We start from the raw sequence: 24,172 nt of genomic DNA, 5'->3' as shown, positions 1-24,172 counted from the left end.
TGAGACTGAAGAAAGAGAAATTAGGGAATCCATCCCATTTACAATAGCACCAAAAACCATACGTTACCTTTAGATGCATCTTACCTCACTGTTCTGTTGCCAAATTAGGACTCCTGACAATAGCTGTTTGTTGCTGCAGGGAGAGCTTCATTTCAGTCTTCAAAGGCACTGAGTTGACGCCTAATCACAGAGCAGCTTGGTTGGTTGGTTGATGTGTTAATTATCCACCATTCTTCACCACATTGTCTCTCTTTTTAATAAAAACTTCCTATTATAGAACTTTTTAAATAAACATGAAAGGAAAGAGAAAAGTTGAACGCATCTCATGTTTGAAGCTCTGTCACTCACTTTCAGCAGTTATTGGCATCCCGCCATCCTGACTTCATATATCCACCTTCACACTGTTTTTAGAGACTTTAAAAGCAGTCTGCAAATATTTTATCATTTCATCTGTAAAAACTTGAGTGTGTCCTCTCTAACGGATAAAGCCTTCGAGAGAGATGGAAGCACTGTTCCATTGTGACAGTCAACAAAGTCATCGGATACCCTGTCTGTATTCGGCTTTCCCCAGCTGTCTCAGAAATGCCCTTTTACAGTCAGCTGGTCCAAATCAGGATCCAAACACAGTCTGCACATTGCGTGTAGTTGAAGTGTCTCTGAAGTTTCTTGGATTTTCAAACTGTTCCTTCTCCATTTGTTTGCTTTTTAATACAGTGTATTTGTTGAAGTTAGGGGCCCATTTGTCCTGCAGAATTTCCCACATCGTAACCTCGCAGTGTTACATGGCGTGGTCCTTTGTCCCCGTGGTTTCTGTAAACTTGTAGCGATGTTGAAGCTCAGTTCATTTAGGTTTGATTTGCTTTGGGGCAAGAATACTTCATAACTGGTACTGCTGCATCACATCGGGGGTTATACAGTGTCTGTCTGCTTGTCCCACTTTTAGTTCTGATAGTAGTGACTAATAGGTTAAGTGGGGCCCACCCCATCCATCCATATAGAGTTCCCCAACCACGATGGCTGAGGGAGTCAGCCATCGACTAAGCCCCATTCTGAAGGCCTCAGGTATTTCTTGGGAGACCTTTTTTCAGGAGTAGTCAGCTTGCATAGCAGCAGTCATGCCTAGTGGTTTGAGGTGGCCTTGCCTGGGGTCCAGGAAGCTGATCATCTATGGAGGCTGACCCCTCAGGATATAGAGTTATTTTTTGCATATATAGAATAAAATCCCTTTGGAATTCTAATTTTACAGTTCTGTTTTTGAAAGTGGGTAAACTTCAAATACTTATTACTTGATCCTTCCCTCACTGGATTATTGAGTTTTAAGTTTGCAAAGTCTGTTTTATTATTGGTTTGAGAATTGAGGATATTGTAAAGCTGGCGTTTCAAAATTCACAGTAGGTTCTGGTATTTAATGCATGAAATAATGCATGCAGAAATAACTAGATTTCAGTTCTAGTTTTAGAAAATACTGTTTCTTTGATACTGAGATATAGGTTTGCCTTGCAAAATGGAACAAAATAATGGTTTAAGTAAGACAAAAGGTTCATTTCTCTCTTTTGGAAAATTATAAGCCAGTAGGCAGCTCTGAGAGTGGGGGAGCTTGTCCCCCATGGTCATTCAAGGACTCAAGCTCTTCTCCAATTATCCAGCCTAGGTGTCACCCTCATCTGCGTGGTTGAAAAGCTGGCTCACCCACTACCACACATTCCAGGCAATGGTAAAGAAGACTTGGAAGGCAAGCATCCCATGGACATGGCTGGGAAAAACAGTGTTCCTCTTACAGCCCATTGGCCAGAACTCAGTCACATGGCCCTTCTCTGGCCTCAAGTTAGGCTGGGAAATGTAGTCTCTAGCTGGGGAGCAGTGTGCACCTGTGAAACCCAAGGGTTTCACCACTAAAAGGGAGAAGGAAAGTCAGTTAGTACTAACTGAATCTCTCTAAGCTTCCATTTTCTCATTTGTAAAATGGGGATGCAGATAGCCTCCCTGTTGTGGCTGTTAGAATCACATGCATGAGTGGATTAATGTCATGAAGCATATAATCCAGACCCCTTCACATTTCAGGTTCTCAGTAATTTTTCTCATTTATTGGGCATGTGAGTGGGGAAGCAAAGTGTCAAAGAGCAGAAAGAACACAGGCCTTGGACTCATGGTGGATCTGGGTTTGAATCTTTGTTACTTGTTAGTTCTGTGACTGAAGACACATTTACCTGACCTCTCCAACTGTCTGTGAAATGAGCGTTAAAACTTATAAGAATTTAATGAAAAAGTTCGTAAAAATGTGCACTAGTGCAGTGCCTGATGTGTGGAAGATATAGAGTCCATGATCGCTAATTGCGGAGATCTGTTTAATTTCATAGGTAAGCATTCCTGATGGGGAAAAATTATTATGTACAGTTAACTTGAAGAGGACTGTATCTTTCTTTCTTTCTTTTTTTTTTTTTTTAAAGATTTTATTTTTATTTATTTGACAGAGATAGAAACAGCCCGTGAGAGAGGGAACACAAGCAGGGGGAGTGGGAGAGGAAGAAGCAGGCTCACAGCAGAGGAGCCTGACGTGGGGCTATCCCATAACGCCGGGATCACGCCCTGAGCCGAAGGCAGACGCTTAACCGCTGTGCCACCCAGGCGCCCCTGTATCTTTCTTTTTTTATATTTTATTTATTTATCTGGGAGAGAGAGGCAAAGGGAGGGGTAGAGGGAGAGGGATAAGCAGACTCCCTGCTGAGCAGGGAGCCAGATGTGGGGCTCAATCCCAGGGCCCTGGGATTATGACCTGAGCCAAAGGCAGACGCTTAACTGACTGAGCCACCCAGATGCCCCAGAAGAGGACTGTTCCTGAGCAGATTCAACCGGTGACGTACAGTCTCTGATATCTGTTTATTTTCCATTTGAATACTTGAAGCTTAAACCCAAGCCACTGTTTTCTAAAGAGATCTCTGAGAGGTACAGGCATTCAAGCCACCAGAAGTATCCCGTGAAAACGCAGCTCTGATGAGAATTTCTGGAGTAGAGGCACATCTCCACATTTTTACAAGTACCTCCGAGGGGATCTTTCTCAGGCTGAAGTTTGGGGTCTCAGGTCTAATGCACACTGCTTATATGAGATATCAGAATACGTGTACAGTATTTTGAGAGAAGAAAGAGTAATTTCTCTTGTCTCATTTTAGATAAATAAGGTTGGAGCTCTGGATTTTTTAAAAATAGGCTCAGAGATGAGATTTTTTTCCCCCAGAGGGTTATTTAAAAATAACACAACATTTGCTCTAAATTTTTTTTAGTTATTGAGAAACCAGAGATTTCCCGCATCCTATCATCACGCTGTGGAAACTGTTGTGACTATGCTGATGCCACACATCACTCAGAAATTTCGAGATAACCCGGAGGCATCTAAAAATGCAAATCACAGCCTTGCTGTGTTCATCAAGGTAGGGACCTCAGCATGCAGAGGGTGTCGGTCAAGTGGTGAAATGTTCATTCTAGCAGTGATTGGTATATAGTAGGTGCTCAGTCCATGCCAATGGCTCATTTTTATGCTATAGAATAAACTTATTAACACTAAATGCTGATTTCAACCTAACTTTCAGGAAAAAAAAAAAAAAAGCCTGGGCCTAAAAACTCACCTTTGTGGTTTGTTTCTCTGCAGAGATGTTTCACCTTCATGGACAGGGGCTTTGTCTTTAAGCAGATCAACAACTACATCAGCTGCTTTGCTCCTGGAGACCCCAAGGTAGCGTGTGTGTTACACACTGTTTTTTTGTCTTGCTGATTGACATCCAGAAACCCACCTGTTTCTCTGGGCTCACGTCACAGTTTTCTTTCCATCCCAGAGGCACTCTTGTCCCCTCTTTTGGAGATACTAACTAGTACTAACTAGTACTTGCATTAATGTGTAAGATATTAGGGATGCAGTAATTCAGAATGTAAAATAAACATATGATTTTCTCATAAATAACTGAAAAGACTTCTCGACTGCAAAATTAAAAGTATATGTGTTGCGAATCATAGTTTATTTAACAGGATAATAGAAGTAACCATGTAGCCTTTCTCCGGTAGAATTACCCATCTCCTGCCTAGTGCGTCTGTTTTAAAGCTCTGCCTTACTCATTTTTTTTGTTGTATTAAGTCTGTGTCTATTATTATAAGCTGCCTGAAATCCTTTTTGAAGTAGTAGGAGCATAAATAATAAATGTCCTAAGAGTCAGTGGAGGACATTGTTTAATGAAATGTGTTCCGAATTTTCAAACAAATGCCTACAGCCATTCTAAAACCTAAAACCTAGCACAGAGCGTGCAGTTTTAAGAGGGTCAGGAAGCTAACGACTGGGTGTATGATTTCTAATAGGTTTTTAGGATGCTGTATAAAGTATTCATTGAGACATTTAACTTTCACTAACCATTGTTTCCTGCAGACCCTCTTTGAATACAAGTTTGAATTTCTCCGCGTGGTGTGCAATCACGAACATTACATACCTTTGAATTTACCAATGCCATTTGGAAAGGGCAGGATTCAGAGATACCAAGGTAATCTATCTTTACATACATTACTTAGAGTCTTTTCACAAAAAACCATTCATTTTTAATAAGGAAAGAGAATTGATTCAGATATGACATTAGAATTTTCTGATTTTTTTTGTTGATTAATTTTTTTCTTGTTAAATTTCCTTTTAAAAAACTATTGATAAAATGTTGTACGGGAACTTACTTGTCAGCAAACTTATTAGATGACAGGTCATGTCAGTGTGACTCTTTTTCATAGAAAAATTCCTTTGCTTAAATAGAAATTCATTTTACTTACTGTAGTTTATTTTTATTTGTTTCACTTTTCCTTTTTTCTTATGAATTAGCTTTTCTTTCACCAACTGTGGAGTCAAATGACACTCCTGTAGGTAGGTGTGGGGTGTGACGCTTGCTTTCTTGCATTTTCCTCCTTTAAAAGAAAAAGAATGCAAGTTATTGCTGAAATGCTTACATATGCTCTTCATTTAGGCATTTCCCATATCCTTGGATCCGTTTTTAAATTCACGATAAACCAGTGAATTATTCTCACTGTAGCTAAGATGCTGCTGGGAGGGATCTGGGTTTTGCTCCTGGGGTCACTAGGTCCTCTAGGATATCTCTTTAAGAGGGCAAACCCAATGCCCTGCTTTACTCCAAAAATGTATTATTCCACCATTTTCATAGTCCTTGTCCATAGTGGTGGCAGTAACCTAAATCACAAGCAACACGGCTTTTCACATGCGTTTTATGTTTGCATGTTGAGTCTTTAACTGTTCTGTATCTTCTTAAAGTTTGAAGAGAGTAAACTCAGAGCTTTCTTTGTCTTCCCAAAGTCAAACGAATCAAATTAGTCTGTCAGATCTGCCAAGTAATATTACTGAGTTTATAGTGCCTTGCATGTACCTGGAGATTGATTATTTATGCTGAGAGAGAGAAAAAGCAGAAGGATGCCACCAAACCATTAACGACACCTAAATCAACGGCCTCTATCAGAGAGAAACACACAAAAGCATTCGTTCAGAGACATAAATATCTTTCCCCAAGATAGACTTGGACTGCCTTTTAAGGAGCCGGAAGGGGAATTGGGGCCCTGAAGTTGGCATTCGTGCATTCAACAAATGTAAATTTACTTGGCACCAACCGTGTCTAGGATGCACATAAGTTTGGGAGGCAGTCTTGGACAACAAGGATGAATATCTCTGGCTGTTTTACCGAAGTGAAGTATGTGCAGTGTTAGTGATGAGGGCTGAGGAGAGAAAACTAAAGCAAAGAGGAGGGGTATGAAATAGGCGGCGGGGCATCCGACATAGGGTGGCCAGGAAGAGCCTCGCTGCAAAGGGACTTTGGGTGATAATCTGAAGAAAGCCAGGGATTGAGCGTCCTGGGTTGAGGGGACAGCTGGGTATTTGGCATCCTGAATTCAACCTGGCCCACCTGTCTGTTCTTACTCCCCATTATTCCCCACACTTCAGACATTCTTGCTGACTCCCAGCTCCTCAAACATGGCCTGCTCACCCCTGATACTCCTCAGCCTCACACAGCCACCTCTCTGGGGGAATCTTCACCTTCCTCCCCAGATAGTCACTCAGCACCTCTTATGTGGAGCCTGCCAGGTCTCCTGCTGCCCTCTCCCGGACCCCATATGCACTCCAAACCTTGTCTCACTCCCCTCATCCCTCACCGCAGTCAGTTACTAACCCACCTTACTTGGGGACTGTGACTTTCTTCCTTTCTCCTCTCAGGGTACTGAGGGTAGTCCTTTATACCCTGGGGCTGGGCAGTGAATGTGTGCTGATGCCCGCCTTCCCCTGCACCCCGCAGGGCCCTATTGTTTGTCCTGCAGAACTGAGGGACGTGAAATCCTTCAGGTGCCTGGAAGACTCATATAAGCTCTTAGTAGAACTTCAGGGTATTTGGTGCCAAGGGGGGCTGCCCTCAGCAGGTGGGTGTGGGTCACCTACAGATAATGTACCTTATGACACTGATAGGAGTCCATGTTTTTAGCATTCCCCTTCCTCTTCCTTCTTACCTGTTCCCCCCTTCTCTGCACACATGCGCAATTAAACCCATAGTATTTTCCTAAGGGTTTTATGTGAGTCCAAGCTGTACACTGTCATTCGGATAAACAAAGCTTAAAAAAACCATACAGTGGACATTATTATTCTGGAGAGATGGATACTTTCCCTTGCTTGTGCATAGGACTTGGGTCAGTATTTTGTATAGGTTTAACTAATATGAAATCAAAGTCAAAGAAGGGGTCTATAGATCTATAGATCTATAGATTTCCTCTAGTAATGGATTCAGTATAAGAATTCAGGTCCTAGCTACAGCTTACTGAAAGGAGTATTTCAGCTTTAGAGGGATGTGTAGCCGCTTTTATTTACCCTCCTTCAGTAGATTTCACATTTCCTTCTATCCGTTCTCTGGAAGAGCTTTCCATTTGATCATTTAGCTAGCTGATGATTTACTAGTTTAGTTTGGTGCTTTATGTATTTCAGTGTTAGTTTATATTATTTTTTTAATTTGCTTTTAGAGGTGCAGAAGTATTGAGTATATTTTTAAAATTTTTTGTTAAGTTCTTCATTCAGGGACAGCAGAATAAAGAGGTTATATGCTAACTTGTTCATTTTAAACACATTGGGTTTTAATGGGAATATATAGGCTTTCGTGGCCAGGAGATGGATTAATGAACTCAAGTAGTAAAGAAAATTTTAATAGACCATGTATATTTATTCTTTTTTTAATTACATGTTTGTTTTGTACAAATTACTTCTCTATAATGTCAATTAGACAGTAACTTTATTTTTTACCTTCATGTTAATAACAAAATTTCATTTGTAATATAACATGTTGTATGTTCTAAAAATTGGTACTAAAACTATTCACTAACTTAATATTTATGCAAGATGTAATTCTTCTAAAATCAAAATCCAGTGCAATTATCTGTATTTAAATTTAAGAGTCTGAGGTAATAAGAAATAGAGCAGTATTTTAGATAATCGACCTTTTCACACTTGAAGCTAAGTCTAATCACCTGTTGACAGACAGGGTGGGCTGAATGCAGACGGTGGGTTTGGCTTTTATTTTAATTAAAGTACGTGATAGCCTCTGTAACTAAAGCAGTTTCTATCCTCATTTCAGATCTCCAGCTTGATTACTCACTAACAGACGAGTTCTGCAGAAACCACTTCTTGGTGGGACTGTTACTGAGGGAGGTGGGGACCGCCCTCCAGGAGTTTAGGGAGGTCCGGCTGATTGCCATCAGCGTGCTCAAGAACCTGCTGATAAAGCATTCTTTTGATGACAGATATGCTTCAAGGGTGAGTCACTCCAATGGAAGGAAATATGGATTGATAAATGTCCTTTATTTTAAGTAATATAAAGATAGTAATATAAAGAAAGTAACCTGTTAGAAAATTGGTGGTAACAGAACCAAGTCTCTTCTCTTTTTACACACTAAGATCTAATAGCGGTGTTTATTTAATTAATTATTTAATTAATTAATTTTTAAAGATTTTATTTATCAGAGAGAGAGAGTGCAAGCAGGGGGGGCAGCAGAGGGAGAGGGAGAAGCAGGCTCCCCACAGAGCCTGATGTGGGGGCTGGATCCCAGGACCCCAGCATCATGACCTGAGCGGAAGGCAGATGCTCAACCAGCTGAGTCACCCGGGCGCCCCCTAACAGCAGTCTTTATAGGAAGGATCCAAAGGCAGGGGACGGCCATTGCCAGCTCAGACCCTCATTTAATCTCAGAGCCATGGGATAAACTCATGCCGTGTGCCTTTGTTTCAGAGCCATCAAGCAAGGATAGCCACTCTCTACCTGCCTCTGTTCGGTCTGCTGATTGAGAATGTGCAGCGAATCAATGTGAGGGATGTGTCGCCCTTCCCTGTGAACCCCGGCAGTGTACGTAAGCATACCCACTAGACACAGCCTGCGTTTTTTCCTGTGGCTGCTGTAACCAAGCAACAAAAATGGGGTGGCCAAAACCAACAAATTCATTGTCTCATAGTCAGGAAGCCAGAAGTCCAAAGTCAAGGTATCCGCAGGGTTGGTTTCTTCTGGAGGCTCTGTGTGAAAAGTGGATTCTGTGCCTCTCTCCTAGCTTCAGGTGCTTGCCCAGAATCCTTGCCTTCTTTGTCTTGCGGCTGCATCATTATAGTCTTGGCCTCTGTCTTCTGTGTGTATCTGTGTCCACTCCTTTTCTTAAAAGAACACCAGTGATTGGATGTAGGGCTCCTAATCCAGGATGACTTCATTTTACCTTCCATCTTAATCACATCTACAAAGATCCTATTTCCAACATTTTGAGGTTCTGGATGGATATGAATTGAGGGGGGACACTATTCAACCCAGGATACACCCATTCTTTTTTTTGCCACTAAAACCATAATAATCCACAGTACTCTTGATTAATTGCATTTCTGGCTAAGATGGGGTCAATCAGTAAACCTTAGACTCTTAGGTTGAAAGATCATTATTAAAACCATGTTTTCCTGATGGACAATATCTTGTAAGACATAAGGACTTTATCTGTATAGTCAACAAAAATCTATGGCAAGAGGAGGTTAAAAAAAAATGCGTAGTTCTAACCTGTGTTCCATGAGAGCTCAGGGCTAGCTCTAGTTCTGATGGTAACATGCTACACAGTCTTGGAAAAGCCATATCTTTGGGCTAAAGTTTCACTGTGTCTGTAGAATTAGAAAGTGGACTAGATGTCAGGGAGGTCACATGAGTGACACAAGGCCCCACTTCCAAAAACTGACCGCTTTAATTTATATTATCTCCATGCAGTCATTGGAAGATATATTGGAAATTAAGTTGGTTGAAGGATGATCCCAGAAATGATTTCAAAATGTTTGGGGTGGAGACTATCTGCTGTTCGTTTGCACACGTGCTACCAGTGTAGTAATTTCCTTTTCCCTTTTATTCTGGATGCATAAACAAGCTCAGTGGTTAGTCTTTCCAAAACCTTGTGATTGTGGCATATGCTTGGGGAGTTTTCATGTGTGTTTCTGTCCCTTTCCCCCCACAGTGATGCATTGTCCCGTTTTTTTCTGCTGTCTCTCCACCTCTGAATACATGTCCTAAATAATGGCACACCAAGACGTGCCGTACGTGTAGAATGTGTTTTGTAGTTTCTAAGGGCACTAATCTCACCCCCTACAACATTGTATTTCACACGTGTATTCTTGAACCTGTCTGCTCTTCTGATCTGAATAAGGAATTCAGGGTATAATGCTACCTCTTTGTACTTCTTCAATTCTGAGAAAATCACCAAAGAAAAATCCCTTTTATGACAGAACTTCAAAATTAACATAATTTCTCCACTGACTGGGAGTTCACACGAAGCTGCAAGCTTGTAGATCTTTTCAGTGCTGATTTTGTAAGTCACTGTTGCTCATTTGGGAGGATTTCTGATGCGAGAGAAAAACCAGTGTTCCAGTTAGAAAGAGCATGTGAGGCTTTTTCTGAGGGAAGAAATAATCTAGGGAAATGTTGGGCATCTGAGCTCTGGAAGGGGAGCGTGCTAGACCTTCTGGGGCAACAAATAGTGACTTTATGGACCAAGACTGCTCTGCCCGCAGACTTGCTCCCCGTCTGATGCATCCACCAGCCTCCTCCGTCCTGCCCGCCAAGCACCTGCTTCCCCCATGCAGCGCATCTGACCGGCCAGGCTCTTATGTCCTGCGCTGGCACATGCCCTGACACTTGCAAGAACAGCTGATGACTCTTGAAAGTCATCTTTGCTTATTTCTTCTCTCTCTCCCCTTGGACAGACTATGAAGGAGGAATCGCTCCCGCTGCCAGCCGCGAACCCACTGGTGACACCGCAGAAACCTGGCATCGCACTGGACAACAGCCTTCACAAAGACCTCTTTGGCGCCATCTCAGGCATCGGTAAGGCTTGGTGCTCTGTCTGCTTCCCTCCGGCCTGATTCTGAGAGTGCCTTCATCCAACAGCGTGGGAGCCGCTCTGGCTCTCACAGGAGGACCTCGGAGTCTGAGTTTGTGCCTTGAATGTTCTTTTCCTGGTTTTGATATTTAATGATTGAAACCCCTCAGCTCGACCCTGAAATACAGACCCCCAATTCTCATGCATTGAAGATTTGGTACACCTAGTCACGTGTTTGTGCTGTTTACTTTTTGTTAATGCTTATATTAATTTATCATTTTAAACCTTCAAATTGGATTTTTAGAAGAGTTTTTAGAAAAGGAATATCTTTGCAGGTGTGTGTGGGGGGATGTGGGCAGGAAATTTGTGGTGATAGTGATTTTGATGAAATGTGAAATGATAATTACTAAGGAGATAGTGGTCTATGGCAAGAATACAATTCTAAAATCAGTTTTCTAAAATCTTCTTTCCTAGAATATTTTTCTCTCTGACATAATGTAAGAGCAACCCCCATGGGGGAAGAAAACAGATGGCATAAATCGAGATTCAAACTGAGTAGTGCTCTGTAAGAAAATGCCTGAGAAATGTACTTATTAATATTCTAACTAATTGAGCACCTGTACCAACTCCTTCATAAAGGTAATGGTACAAAAATAAAGTAGATGTGTCTTCACAGAATTGTCATAAATGCTCACAGGTTTATTCTGTCTTTATTTCTCTCTTTTACTACAATTTGAATAAATTAAGCATCTTGCTATGGCCAGTAGGTGGAATTAACTCACAGGGCAGAATAAAGGGCAGTCCTCTTAGCAATTTAATTTGCAGTATTGTTTATTCTGAATTTATGTCCTTACCATCTGTGCTGTTCTTGATGTCAAGATGCTGTTTCATGTAGGTGATGAAAGTGAGCAGAACGTAAAATCAGAAGCCCCACACCAATGTCCAGATTTATCCTACAGTACCAGTCTTTAATCTTATTTATGCTTACATGTATTTTTCAGAGTTGTAGTTATCTCATTAGGCATCGTAAAGATTAAATGAGTTAATTCACGCAGAATGCCCAGAGCAGAGACTGGCATGTGGTGTTTGTATTTGCCTTTCTCCTGGGGCCCTCACCCTGTTTTCTTTACCCTGCTCTGCCCACACACCCAGTCTCTGCTCCAGGAGTGGGAAAGGGACTTTCATGGGAAGATTTTGTCTGCAGGAGTTCACAGCACTGGCTTTAAGGTCAGACAGAGACGGTTTGGGATCCAGACCAGAGACAGCATGTCTCTCCTCTTTGCCCTCAGTGTCTACATCTCCAAAACAGAGTCATGGCAAGGAATGGAAAGCCCCCACGATGTGCACAGTGCTCGGCATGGTGACATGATCTGACTGCCATCCTACCAAGCACAATTCTTCAGTGTTATGTATGCTTTGTGGTACACTCTCAGTAGCCAATTTCATGACTCTTGGGGCCCAGGAATGTGCTGAAATCTTAACTCCCTGACCAATATTCTGTAGGATTCAAGACTCTGTGGAAATGATTAAACTAGAATGAGGCAATGCTTTGATGCTGACTTTATTCTCCAGTTCTGCATCACCTTGTCAGGGTGTGGGATGCCTCGAGAACGAAAGATGAGCCATTGGGTATCATTACCAAGACTCGAGTGGCATTAATGACCTTTGGTTGCTCTGTTCATGATGAAGTTATGCAAAGTACCTGAGACTGATTTAATCCCTTTTCACTCTCTTAAACTTCAAGATCTGAATCCCCTTTTCATAGGAATTCACTCTAACAGACTTGTTTATCCTCACGCTTCGTCACTATTACCACCCGTCTTTAAAGAGTTAAATCCTTGTTCCCTTTTAGGAATGCCTTCCAGAAAAGCCCCCACCTTTGATCTGGGTTTGCTGGTTTTCCGATAGTTTGAGCAACTCTTCTTTATTTACCGAGGAGTTTCTAGTTAACTCGCATCCTGGTGCTGATCCTTCAAGAGCAGACTTTCTCCTTACATCTCTGTGTAGTAAAAGTCCGGTTTCCTCACCTATTGAGACTGCACCTTCAGCATTGTTTTTAAATGCCTTTGGAACATGGTGCATGAAGATTTCTAGAACTGATTCATTGCCTGGATAAAAACTGTGCCGAGATTATATTCATTTTAAAAGGCACATATTTCTTAGGCTCCGGGTTCCTTTTTCCACCTGCTCACTGTTTTGCATTGGGCTGTCTGTGCAGAGAAGACAGAGGTGAACCAAACTTCTTTTCATTTTACTTCTATAAAATGTTGTTTAAGATTTTTTAAATGCGCTGGGCTGAGATATTAAGTACACAGACACACACACACACAATGGGAACATAATTCTACTAAACATGTTGATTTTGATTTATTGCATTTCCATCTGTTTGCCTTAGATTAGGACTCCATTTCTGGAACTGAGCCTAAAATCCGGGGAATTTAAGGTTTAATTTTACTTTACTAAGGACCTTTTTCCTCATGATCATTATGTTCTACATTAAATAGGAAGTCTGGTAATATTAGGAGAACTGTAATTATAATTTGGTCATAATGCGTGTTTTATCTCTAAGTGTAGAAAAAGGCTCATAGTTTTTTCATAGGTTTTTACCTGTTCCCCATGACAATCAATCACACAGTTTCTGTTCTGGGATGAGGCAGCCTGGGGCCAGTGGTTTACATGTTCCAGCCGTCACTTACATTTTCAAATTCCCCTGGCTCTTCTTTTCTTAATTTTAATAAGCTGATTCAGTTTCAGGGATGTTGGTGTTGGATAAACCTGAGTGTTATGTAGAGGGAGGGATTAATTTAGAAGTATTCCAGGGGCACCTGGGGAGCTCAGGACGTGATCTCCGGGTCTTGAGATTGAGCCCCACATTGGCCTCTGTGCTCGCGCAGGGTCTGCTTAGGATTCTTTCTCTCCCTCTGTCCCTAACCCTCTCACACTCTAAATAAATAAATAAATAATCTTAAAAAAAAAAAAAAAAGGAAGAGGAAGAAGGGGGAGGGGGAGGAGGAGAAGGAGAAGTGTCTCAGTCCGGGGCAGCTAATTTGCATCCTAAAATCTGAAAATGGCCAGCCTGTTCTGAGGTGTTGGGGAATGGCATCTTCCGTGTGGGTGTGGGAGGCCGTGCTTACAGCTTGCTGGAACATGGTGCCAAAAGGCTCCTCGTACAGTGTGCACAGCCAGCCAGGCCTTTCAGCTGGAGGTATGCCTTTTGGTTCAGGATGGAACGTACAAGTTTGACAGTTGTTTTAAATTATGTGATGTACTTCAATCTTATCTAAGCAGGAAGTCAATCTATTACTTTTTAAAATTCCATAGTACCAAGGCGGGAGCTGATTTCTGACTTCAAGTGCTGTTTTTTCCATGGATGTCACACATTTTATTTCTAAGCTAGGTTTCATTTCTGCTCAGAACTGTTGCCGAGATTCCCGGACATTCTCCATTCATAGCACGCTTATTGCCACAGTAATTTTTTCATCAAGTCCCCAACAGTTCTGTTAGGTACTTGGAGCCAGATAACCTAATTAGTTCTTATATCTGAACAACTTAATAGACATTTGAAAAAAAATATACATAAATTTAAAGAGAAATTCTTTTATTTGTAATAACCACAGCCCTTACCAGTGGGATGTGTAGGTACTGCCCAGCTTCTCAGATTTGGAATCAGCTTGCTCAGCACCCTCATCATTTCCTGTTCCACATTGATTTTCCCCCAGTACTTGCTTTTTATCATAGCAGCTGCCAAATACCTAGCTTCACAAAGATACGACATCATCGAAAGGAAGGTAGCATGATCTAACATTGAAATTACAGTTTCGGCAGATGTCAGGCATCATCGTGTTTTTCTTGAAAACGTAAAACATCCCAAGACACCCCTGTGAGTTTCCTAGGGCATCTCAGCATACAGTTTGCATACTGTGATTTATTGCAGGGTTTCATTTTTTGATTTGATAGTTGTAGGTGGATTTATCTTTTTAATTTTTTTAACATCTTTATCTCATTCTGAAACAGTGTGTGTTCCTTTAGTCTGAGAAATCAAAGCTGGCTTCATGTAAGTGAATTCATGGTTATGTCTGAATGTTTCAGATTATGGCCTGGTTCTTTAAAGGTGAGGTAGTTGAATGAAACTCTTGAGCCAACTTAACAAAAAAAAATAAGTGCCATAGAAGCAATTTCCCTTAAAGTTCAGTACTGTCTTGATTTTGTTGTATCTCACCAAATCTTTGGTCTTGGCTTAATTTCTGTTTAGCTTCTCCGTACACAATGTCAACTCCAAACGTCAATAGTGTGAGAAATGCTGATTCAAGAGGATCCCTCATAAGCACAGATTCAGGGAACAGCCTTCCAGAAAGGAATAGTGAGAAAAGCAATTCCCTGGATAAGGTAATTTCTTTTCATATAATTTAAGTGTTTCTTATAACTAATGGATTTAGCCCAAAGTAAACCATGTTTCATGTTCTGGTGTTCATTAAGTGTGATTTTCTTATTTTTAATAACTCAGTTAACCTGGAGTTATTATTAGAGTTATGATCAGAATATTGTCTAAGTTTGGGGACCCTCCTGAGACCCCCCAATTCCTGTTTCCAAGATTTCACATCAGGGCAGTGTTTACAGTGGAGGACCTTGAGCAAATAGTTCCGCAGGTTGGACAGGTAGGGAGATCAAAATGCCACTCGTTTAGAATCCCCATGGGCTGTAAGCCAGAGAATACATTATCTATGCAAATGGGTGTTGGGTCCAGAACCGGGTCCAGAGCCAGGTCCAGAAGTTAATGGATCATCTCAGTAATTCAGGGATAAGCTTTTATTGGAAACTTTCTTACACTGGTACCCCCAAACACAACACATCCTCCTTATACTTAACACTTTTTCTTGAAATAATCAAGGGTCAGACTATTTGGAACTTTGTGGGAATGGATAAAGCTTGAATTTAAACCTGGAACACTGATAGATTGCTGTTGCCTTGGCCACTGTTATTCCTAAGCTATTTCAAGTTAAGGCAAGCACACATACCAGTAAACAGGTGAACCACTTGGGGATATAGTTCTAGTTCTCAGAAATGTGCAAAATGCCCTTCTTCAGCATCAGGTTTGTCATTGTACCTGCATTTCTGCCTTCAGTGCAGTTCTGTTGGAGGTGCGAGCATCTCAGTGTGAGTGTGTGTCATGACGTGGTGAACTTTCCCCTTGACCGTGACTTGCCTTCATGTATAGAGTGAGAAGCTGCTCAGGAGGCATTCTGCTTGCGTCATACGCAGTGCTGGAGAGGAGGAAGAGAGCTGCCAGTCAGCCAGGAAAAACCGGGTCACTGTGGATTTTTCCCTTCTAACAATCCCACCTTTGCCAGAGGAAACTTTGCATGCTGCGTCTTCCCTCCCACTGCAAGAAGTACTGGGTTCTCCTAGTGGCCCTGGCGAAGTGGGTGGGCGAAACGATGCATCCACGCTACGGTTTTGCCACTAACTGCACCTGTATTTCTTCCTATAATAAAAATACTCATGTATGTTATTAATTAAACTTGTTTACTGTATATTTTTTCCAGTTGCCCCCCCCAGTACCTTGAATGAAAGATATTTTTTTTATTGATCTTTCTGCTTCGGTATTTGCCAAAAAAATTAAAAATCCTGCTTTCAATTGGAAATATAACTTCCAAGATTTTAAAATCTCCTGTGTTTTTATCAGGTGATGAGATTCTTGTTCTTTTTTTTTTTTTTCCAATGTGAACCCCTTAAACATGTAAACTTGCTGTCTAGTGGCAAAACTGTTCTCACCCTGTGCCCTCTGCTTTCTGAAGTTTGCAGTGTTGAGCTAAGCTGATGAGGGAATGATCTCATCAGTTTAGGGTCTTTGGCCAAGCTCTGCTGAGGTGTCCTTATTTGTCCCTATTGGGTACCTGCCTATTGTTTCCCCCCCAAGAGTGCCCCCACAATGTCAGCTGAATGACAGGGACTCAGCCCCAGGCCCTCGTGGCTGGAACACAATAGGAGTGTAGATTTTATTTGCTTTTTCAGCCGCTGTTGTTCTCCTGAGGATATGGTTGGTTCTGCAGTGTCTTCTGACTCATCATTTCTGTTTGACCCTAGCACACATCCTTTTTTGCATGCGAATATATTTGGCATTTTGAACTAAGCTGGTACCTACGGCTATGGTTACCCAGTTTGAAAAGTCTCTGCCTGATGGCTTGTCTCTTAGGAAAGTATGCAAAGGAGGCAAGTCAGAGCTTCTAGCACCTGTGTGTGTATTTGGTGAAGGTGTGCCTGTGGTTTGCTGACAAATGAGTTATACCTTCCAATTTTTGTGATTTGACCCAATTCTAAGAATCTTTCTCTTGCAAGGGAGAAAAGTGAACCTAATTTTGTTTTCTCTATAATGAAGGATTTTAAAAAATCACCTATATTTCCCTTTTTTAGCACCAACAAAGTGGCACTTTGGGAAATTCTGTGGTTCGTTGTGACAAACTTGACCAGTCTGAGATAAAGAGCCTGCTGATGTGTTTCCTCTACATCTTAAAAAGCATGTCTGATGGTAGGTAAACGTGAAGATGTTGGTTTTACTTTGTTTCAGTATTTGGTTTCTTTTTTCAAACTTGTAATTGCTTGAAAGGATAAAAGGACTTAAAAGGCTTTTCTTCCTCATTTGGAATACATGTTATTTTACTAACTATAGTCTGCAGAAATAAAAGGCTTAATTCGGAAAAGGATTTTTACTAATTATTCTAGAAAGTGAGTTCTAAAATACGCATGGGCCATTTAAAATTTTTTTATTAAACTCAGATCTACCACTGTAATCAAAGGAGACAGAAGCAGGTAAATGAGGTAGCCTTTGATTTTTGTTAAAAACAATTTCATTTGTCCAAACCAACTTACTGGCAACTTGCATAACTTTATTAGTCAGCCTCTTGAATTAGAATATGTAGTGTTGGGGGATCTAAACATCTCTTCTATTTAGAGTGTTTGTGACATTACAGGCTTTAACTGGAAGTGAGACGTGATTTTTTTAGTTTTCTGATGGAGTTAGTGGTATCATAGTAGATTAAGTTTCTCGTGAAGGGTTTGACAACCACATTTTTTAATAGAATAAAGCTTTAATAGAATAAACATCCATGATGGGACATTTCAACTCTGGTTTTGTGATATAAGCAATCACATAAAATCGTGCCATGGTACAATGTCACGTTTCTTCCTTGATCAAAAATCTTGTCTTACTTTCGCTGCAACGTATCAGAAAGTGTCCTGTGAAGTGTATTGAGTGAAGGCAAAGTCTTTTGAAAACAAAATGCTAAAGGCCTCTCGAGTTTCCATTTCTACAACATTAACAGCCAGACCTTAGTACTCAGATGTTAGGAACCATGTACCTGTCCTTAAAATGCTTCAGGACTGAGTTTTTTATTGTTCTGTCAATTTGTTACTTTTAAAATAGCTTTTAAAAACACAACAAATAGACAACATTTTCCTTGAATGATGACCAAATAGCAAAGCACTGGGTACTTATTCAGGTATTTCGGTTATAAAGTTGAAATTCTTCCCTTAATGTTAAAAGTTCTGAACTTTACATCATGGTGGTGAATTTTAGCCAGCTTTGTAATTCTGTTTTTCCTATGCTGAAAGTTTTCCTTAAAATATTTTAAGTTTCAAATAATAAGTATGATTTATAACTAGAACCTAACTGCTTTTTTAAGACCAGTGTACCAGAAATTTTGCATCCAAGTGAAAATTATCCTTTAAAGGCAGCCCTCTGGAAGGCCATGCATATACTTTAAAATGCAAGACCTCTTCAAAAACAGTTTTAGAGATTTTTTTTAATTACCTTCAAGTTATCAATTTCCTTGCTTTTATAACTTGAATTTGTGTGTGTGTGTCTGTGTTGTGTTTAAGAAATCTTTACCTACCCCCAGAGTCTTGAAGATATTCTTCTGTATTTTCTTTAGAAGTGGTATTATTCAAATTTCCACATTTAAATCTTCATATCTACCTGGACTTGATTCTTGTGTATGATATGGGGTGGGGGAGAAGTTGCCTTTGGAGTAGTTTACCAGACAGACAACCAAATTCAACTGTGTAACTGTACAGCTACTCTTTCCCTTTTCCCACATTAAAGGAGCACCTCCTACACATTGGGCCCCTCCCTCCTTCATAGAGGTTAGTTGTCTACATCCTCTCCTCCGTCTGTAGCCTGAGCCTCAGGCTCAGCCCATAGCCAAGAGCAAGGAAAGGCAGCTTGGTGCCCCTTGGCAGGCCAGCTGGCTCTGTCTGATATGTGCTGGGGTGACCACAGATGTATGCAAGTTGACCCTGAGAGGTCCTCCAATGTTCACTTGGCTCTCTAGGTGCTCACCACATGAGTATGGCCTGCCTCAAGTAACCAGGGTCTGTCCCTCTGGAATCTAAACTCAGAATTCCTAAAAGATGGAAGCTCACTGACCCACCCATGTTACTGGTCTAATAAACTAAATGTGTCTTTTAAGATCAGGTGTACTTGATTTAAATCCCCATTCCACCATGATTCTTTAGGCTGGTGGTTAGGAGAACGACTTGACTTCCCTGAGCCTCATTAGCTTATCCGTAAATTGGAGCACTGCCTCTGGTTATGGTGGGGATTCTGATATGACAGGTGTGCAATCATGAGACCACCTAGCACACTGCTCGCATATAACAGATTCTCCATGTATATCTCATGGCTGTATTCTCCTGCCTGTCACCATTCTTGACAAGTGTGGAGTGAAAAGTCTGTGGCCGTGCACCTTCATGACCCATCAGTATCTCTGCAGACATGTTCTCACTCTCCTCAGTCCCCAATCTCAGTGGCCTTTCTCCCTGAGAGAAATCTCTTCACCAGTTTCTCAACCTTAGTATAAAATACAAGAATGCAAAAATGTTTAACTATCAAATGATAACACCCTTTGTGCAATTTTAAAAAGTTGAGGGTCATGCACAGAGAATGCTTCCTGTAAATAGGTTTGCAGGATTTGCCTTTACTAAAAATATGCCAAGTCATCTTGATGCAGAACAGGTGTGAGTGTGACTTCGTAATCGAGAGTATACTGCATCATTATGCTGAGAAACAGGAGCTTGCATACATTGCTTGTTTGGAAGGCTCTTCGGCAACATCTATCAAAATTTTAAATGCACATAACATTTGACATGGCTCTTTCACTTCTAAGAATATTTGTCCTATAGATGTAGTTGGACAAGTGTGCATACGTCCTTGTAAAAGGATATTCTTCAAAGCATAATTTAAGATAACAAAACATAAGGGGGAAAAACAAGTAAAAGTCCATCGGTAAGGGACTGGGTAACTCAGTTATAGTGCATTTACGGAGAGGAATATCAGGCAACTTGGAAAGATTGGAATAGATCCAAGCTATATTACTGAGTTAAAACTCAAAGGAAAAACTGTGTGTGAGCACGTATGCTTCCATTTCTGCATGTATGTGTTAGGAAGAGAGTTCATGCAAGAATTTTCAACAGATTCCTTACTGGAGAGAGATTCTGTAGTAGGCAGAGAGCCTAACTTGAGATTATTTGCCTACTTATATTCTTTGAAATTTAGGAGCACATTATGTGTAAGTTAAATATGTACTATGTAGTGCTAGGTGATGCATGATGAAATTAAAGCTCAGGTGTTCAAATATAGCTTCTTTAAATTGAATAGCACATTGTGTATGTTACCAGTAAAGATTAGTCACTGTGGTTTGTTCTTTGATCTGCTATAAAAGGGTTTGAGGGTTTATACTCCAAAATCTTTTCCCCATCCCCTAATGTATATAATACACATCATGATTCTGACCAAATTAATGTTTACTTTCTAGATGCTTTGTTTACATATTGGAACAAGGCTTCAACAGCTGAACTTATGGATTTTTTTACAATATCTGAGTGAGTAGTTTTGTTTTCCTCATTGCCTCTTGATTTTTCCTGGCGAATTAGGAGGTGGGAACAGTAGTATGTAGTTGAACCAGGAATGCAGTCTATTCATATTCACACTTTTTAAGCTCTTTCTCCTGGACCTGACCTCAGCACCTGCTCTCAGGAGCACATGACTCAGTGGGCAGTAACCAACCCTCAATTATTAGATATGTGGTTGTTATAGATGAGAGCTAACTGCTTATGTGTACAAACCATTTGAATAAAATGACCTGGTTTATTAGCTGAATTGGGTGGATGCTACTACATTTTGAAGTTGAACCTAACTTAGCTCAAGCAGATGTAAAAACTGAGACAAAAATAGCTATAATTTTTAAATGTAAGTGAAACCTTACGTTTTATCTACATTACCTCATTTTATCTCTTCAGTTTAAGTTTCTGATTTCCTTTAAGCTCTTTGCTTTAAAAGAAAAAAAAAAAACATGAATTGACAATGGCTTATCCAGAATTGCTGGGGCCAGAGGGACCTGGGTAGCTCAGTCAGTTAAGCATCTGACTCTTGATCTCAGCTCAGGTCTTGATCTCAGGGTTATGAGTTCAAGCCCCGCATTGGGCTCCATGCTGGGCATGGAGCCTACTTAAAAAAATTGCTGGGGCCAGATGGTTTTCCAAATCCAAAATGTTTTGGGAACAGCCCCCAGCAGCTGGGAACAGCGCACCAGGGCCTGTGCTTTACGCGAACTATGTGAGTCAATGTCGAAACCCTGAGCCGGTAGATGATCCTGTTGGTCCCAGGCTTTCCTTTGTGGCTTTAACCGCCCTGCGTAGTATGGACAGCACATCGTGGTGCCTCCCCTGTAGGTTAGCGATTTTCTCTGGGTGAGAGAGACCTTCCTGAGAATTTCTGAACACCAGAAGTAAGAGGCTAGTAGTAGGTGTACAAGTTTATTCAGGTGTTGCTGATGGGTTTTAATAAAGCAATATATTGAAAACCATTTTATTTTCACGTTTTCCTAATAACCTTTCATCCTGTCTGCAGAGTCTGCTTACACCAGTTCCAGTACATGGGGAAACGATATATAGCCAGGTACTGTGGGGGTTTAGTTTGAATGTGTATTGTTCTCTGTATTACTTGGATCTGAACGTGTGGGAATTGTCATCTGTGATGATTGGCAGTTGGAATTCTCGTAAACAGCCACGATGTCTTTGGACTGCTACCCTCAAATCTGGTGGCATCTTTCACCGTGTTCCCACACTCCTTCTGTCTCATTTTGCCTCATGCACATCTCTTGGAAGGATTTCCCTTCGTGGCCTGCTGCTGCACTTACATATGCTCCCCCGTGTTCTGTTCTTTCCGTGTCCCTTTTCTCTTCTCCCAGGTGTGTCTTCTCGCTCTTTTCTCCTCCTTCACTGGTTTTGCTGCCCCTGTTTGACTTTCAAAGGTCACTTTTTACCATTTCTTCTCCCAACTACGAAGATACCAATTTCTCACATAACCACGTTTCCTTTTTTCTTCATGAAAGTATGTTTTCAGTCCATCTCAGATTTGTTCGGACTTCCGTAAAAACCTATGCAATGGAGCCTTTTCTCCCTTGGTCCAGATAAGCTGTCCGTGCCCTGTTTTCGTCTGACCAGAAACTCTTGGTTGAGTTTCGTAAATCCTCATGGCCCTGCTCCACACCATACTCTCAGATCCATACTGAGTTCGAGGGGAGCTGGACACTCGTTGTGAGGGGCACCCAAGCCCCTCCTTCTTGGAGCCATTTCCTGAGAGCACATCTTGTCCTTACCACGTTCTCACTCCTGTTCTGCAGCTGCTCCGTGCGTCTGTATTTGTTTTTGTCCGTGTTGTGTATCTTGTGATAATGTCTTTATGGGGTTGGTCTAAGCATCCTGTTTTTCCATTGTTTCTGTTTTTAATAGTTCATTTATAAGTAAACGTATGTATATTTTAGGACAAACTTTAAAATTTAGTAGTGATTGAGGTTTTTTTCTTATCGACCATTCTGTTTTACAGCAATGAAACAGGAAAGAGATTTTTAAGACTATTTGAGCGTGGAGATTTTACTTTTTATGTTAACATTGTTCTTTTCTTGGGATATCTGAGACACTCCCAGAATTATGTTTCATGTTCAATAAAAGTTTGTGGGTTTTGTTTTTTTTAAAGAGCAAATTTAGAGAGCATATTTTATGCTTTCATCCTATTCGTTTTTATTTTTAACTGAAATGCGGTGGCACTTAAAGTTCTCTCATTTTAGCTGTTATTTAATATCCTAACAGTAAATTTCACATTTGCACTTTTGAGTACCAAACGCAAGTATATACAAGGTGACCTTATACAGTAACGGCTCGCACCCCGACTCCATTTTCTTTGACTCTGCCCCTTGAAGATGGGCACACGGTATATCTGTAACCGGAAGGCACTGTGCCCAGCAAGCTTCACAGCCTTCTTGCAGTAACTGTCGCCCACAGCACAAGATGGCATTTGGAGAGCGTTGTGCAAAATAGGATGATATGCCGCAGAGCTGAACATGGTGCATGTGGGAAGCTGAAGGTTTCTCCCCAACAAAATATTTTAGAATTGGGTTTTGTGTAACTGTGAACTTATTTTTTTTTAATGGCTGTAAATTTAATTTTTTAAAAAAATCTTCTGAACTTTATAAGCACCCTGTATATATTTGCATGTAAAAGTGTGCTTCCTCAGGCTATCCTAAAAATAGGTAGGCATAGGAAGGCGGGAGTGGAAGGTGGTGGTGCTTGTTATGTGCATTGCGGAAAGATGTGCCCTGCTTTGTAGAAGATTCCCGTGGTTTCTGCTCCATGTGACGAAGATCCCAAGCAGGCATCTGAATGCTTTCGGTTTCTGCCCTCTGTGGCAGTCCCATCTGATGAACACTGCATCTTCTCCTTGTGTCCCTGTGAAATCACCCAGCAGCATGTTGCCCGATGATACTCCATGCATGCCTTGTTCTGCCCCACACAATAACACAGTGAGGGAGACGGTTGGCTACGGGCCGGGGGACAGGTGTCATTCCAGCAAGGGTCTCATTTTTCATCTGCTCTGGTGATGGTACACAGTAGGAAGTTAGCTGTTTGATTGCTAACCCAGGTCACTTTTCTATTTTCTTTACTTGACTGCTGACAAGTTTAACAAAGTGTGTGGCTCTTCTCCTTCCTGCCTGGGTAAGAATAAAGGTGTGAAAACCGCCTCATATAATCCCTCTCATTGCATGTTTGTTCTCTGTTTCCTCCAAAGCATTGTTTTCATTAAAAAAAAGTTTGTTATTTTTTTTTTGCTCTTTAATAACATATATAATCCGAAAAGATTCGTGGTGTTTGGCAGTTGTCAGAACGCTAACCTTTAGCACCACGTCGGACTGATGCTCCAATTTTTAAAAAGCAGCATCTCTAAAGTACTTTGTAAAACTGAGAAGTTCCCTGCTTTGGCTTGGTTTTTGCTTCTTCGTCATCAGGTGCTTTGCTGTGAACCCTGTTTAGAGCTGCCGCCTGTGTGTGCGTCTCTGGCTCACCCGGCCCCAAGCAGGCCGCGCTGCTCCCAGTCAGCGTGTGGCCGCTCCCCTTGTGCTGTGTCCTGGCCTCACTAACCCTCCTCGTCTCGCTGCAGTGTAACAAGTCTAACTTTTGCTTCTATCCCATTTCACTCATGTTGCAGGAACCAGGAGGGGTTGGGACCCATAGTTCATGATCGAAAATCTCAGACATTGCCTGTTTCCCGTAACAGAACAGGAATGATGCATGCCAGATTGCAGCAGCTGGGCAGCCTGGATAACTCTCTCACTTTTAACCACAGTAAGTCCCATGACATACCATCGTAACACCTCACATGACATCTCAGAGGGGAGAGCCCCAGGCCGCACCACACCACATCACCAACTTGACTTTTCTTCCAGCGCAG

General features: G+C 41.3%; 1 protein-coding gene across 27 annotated transcripts in view; it reads left to right on the top strand.

Moving 5' to 3' along the window:
* DOCK9 (dedicator of cytokinesis 9) overlaps positions 1–24,172 on the top strand; it is a 271,968-nt gene that overhangs the window by 196,196 nt on the left and 51,600 nt on the right. For 16 of the 27 annotated variants that reach the window (XM_034665402.1, XM_034665412.1, XM_034665406.1 and 13 more), the window contains exons 28-38: positions 3,279–3,425; positions 3,644–3,727; positions 4,409–4,520; positions 7,638–7,816; positions 8,289–8,402; positions 10,277–10,397; positions 14,645–14,778; positions 16,804–16,918; positions 20,202–20,268; positions 21,296–21,343; positions 23,930–24,066. In XM_034665402.1, the coding sequence (XP_034521293.1) occupies positions 3,279–3,425; positions 3,644–3,727; positions 4,409–4,520; positions 7,638–7,816; positions 8,289–8,402; positions 10,277–10,397; positions 14,645–14,778; positions 16,804–16,918; positions 20,202–20,268; positions 21,296–21,343; positions 23,930–24,066 (1,258 nt within the window). The remainder of the gene's footprint in view (positions 1–3,278; positions 3,426–3,643; positions 3,728–4,408; positions 4,521–7,637; positions 7,817–8,288; positions 8,403–10,276; positions 10,398–14,644; positions 14,779–16,803; positions 16,919–20,201; positions 20,269–21,295; positions 21,344–23,929; positions 24,067–24,172) is intronic. The other 11 variants (XM_034665414.1, XM_034665410.1, XM_019794800.2 and 8 more) reach the window with 2 other exon arrangements.

The sequence above is a fragment of the Ailuropoda melanoleuca genome, chromosome 7, assembly GCF_002007445.2.
Source record: "Ailuropoda melanoleuca isolate Jingjing chromosome 7, ASM200744v2, whole genome shotgun sequence".
NCBI classification, from domain to species: Eukaryota; Metazoa; Chordata; class Mammalia; order Carnivora; family Ursidae; genus Ailuropoda; species Ailuropoda melanoleuca.
The sequence above is the reverse complement of the archived record's forward strand: the minus strand, read 5'-3'. Positions and strand labels throughout refer to the sequence as shown.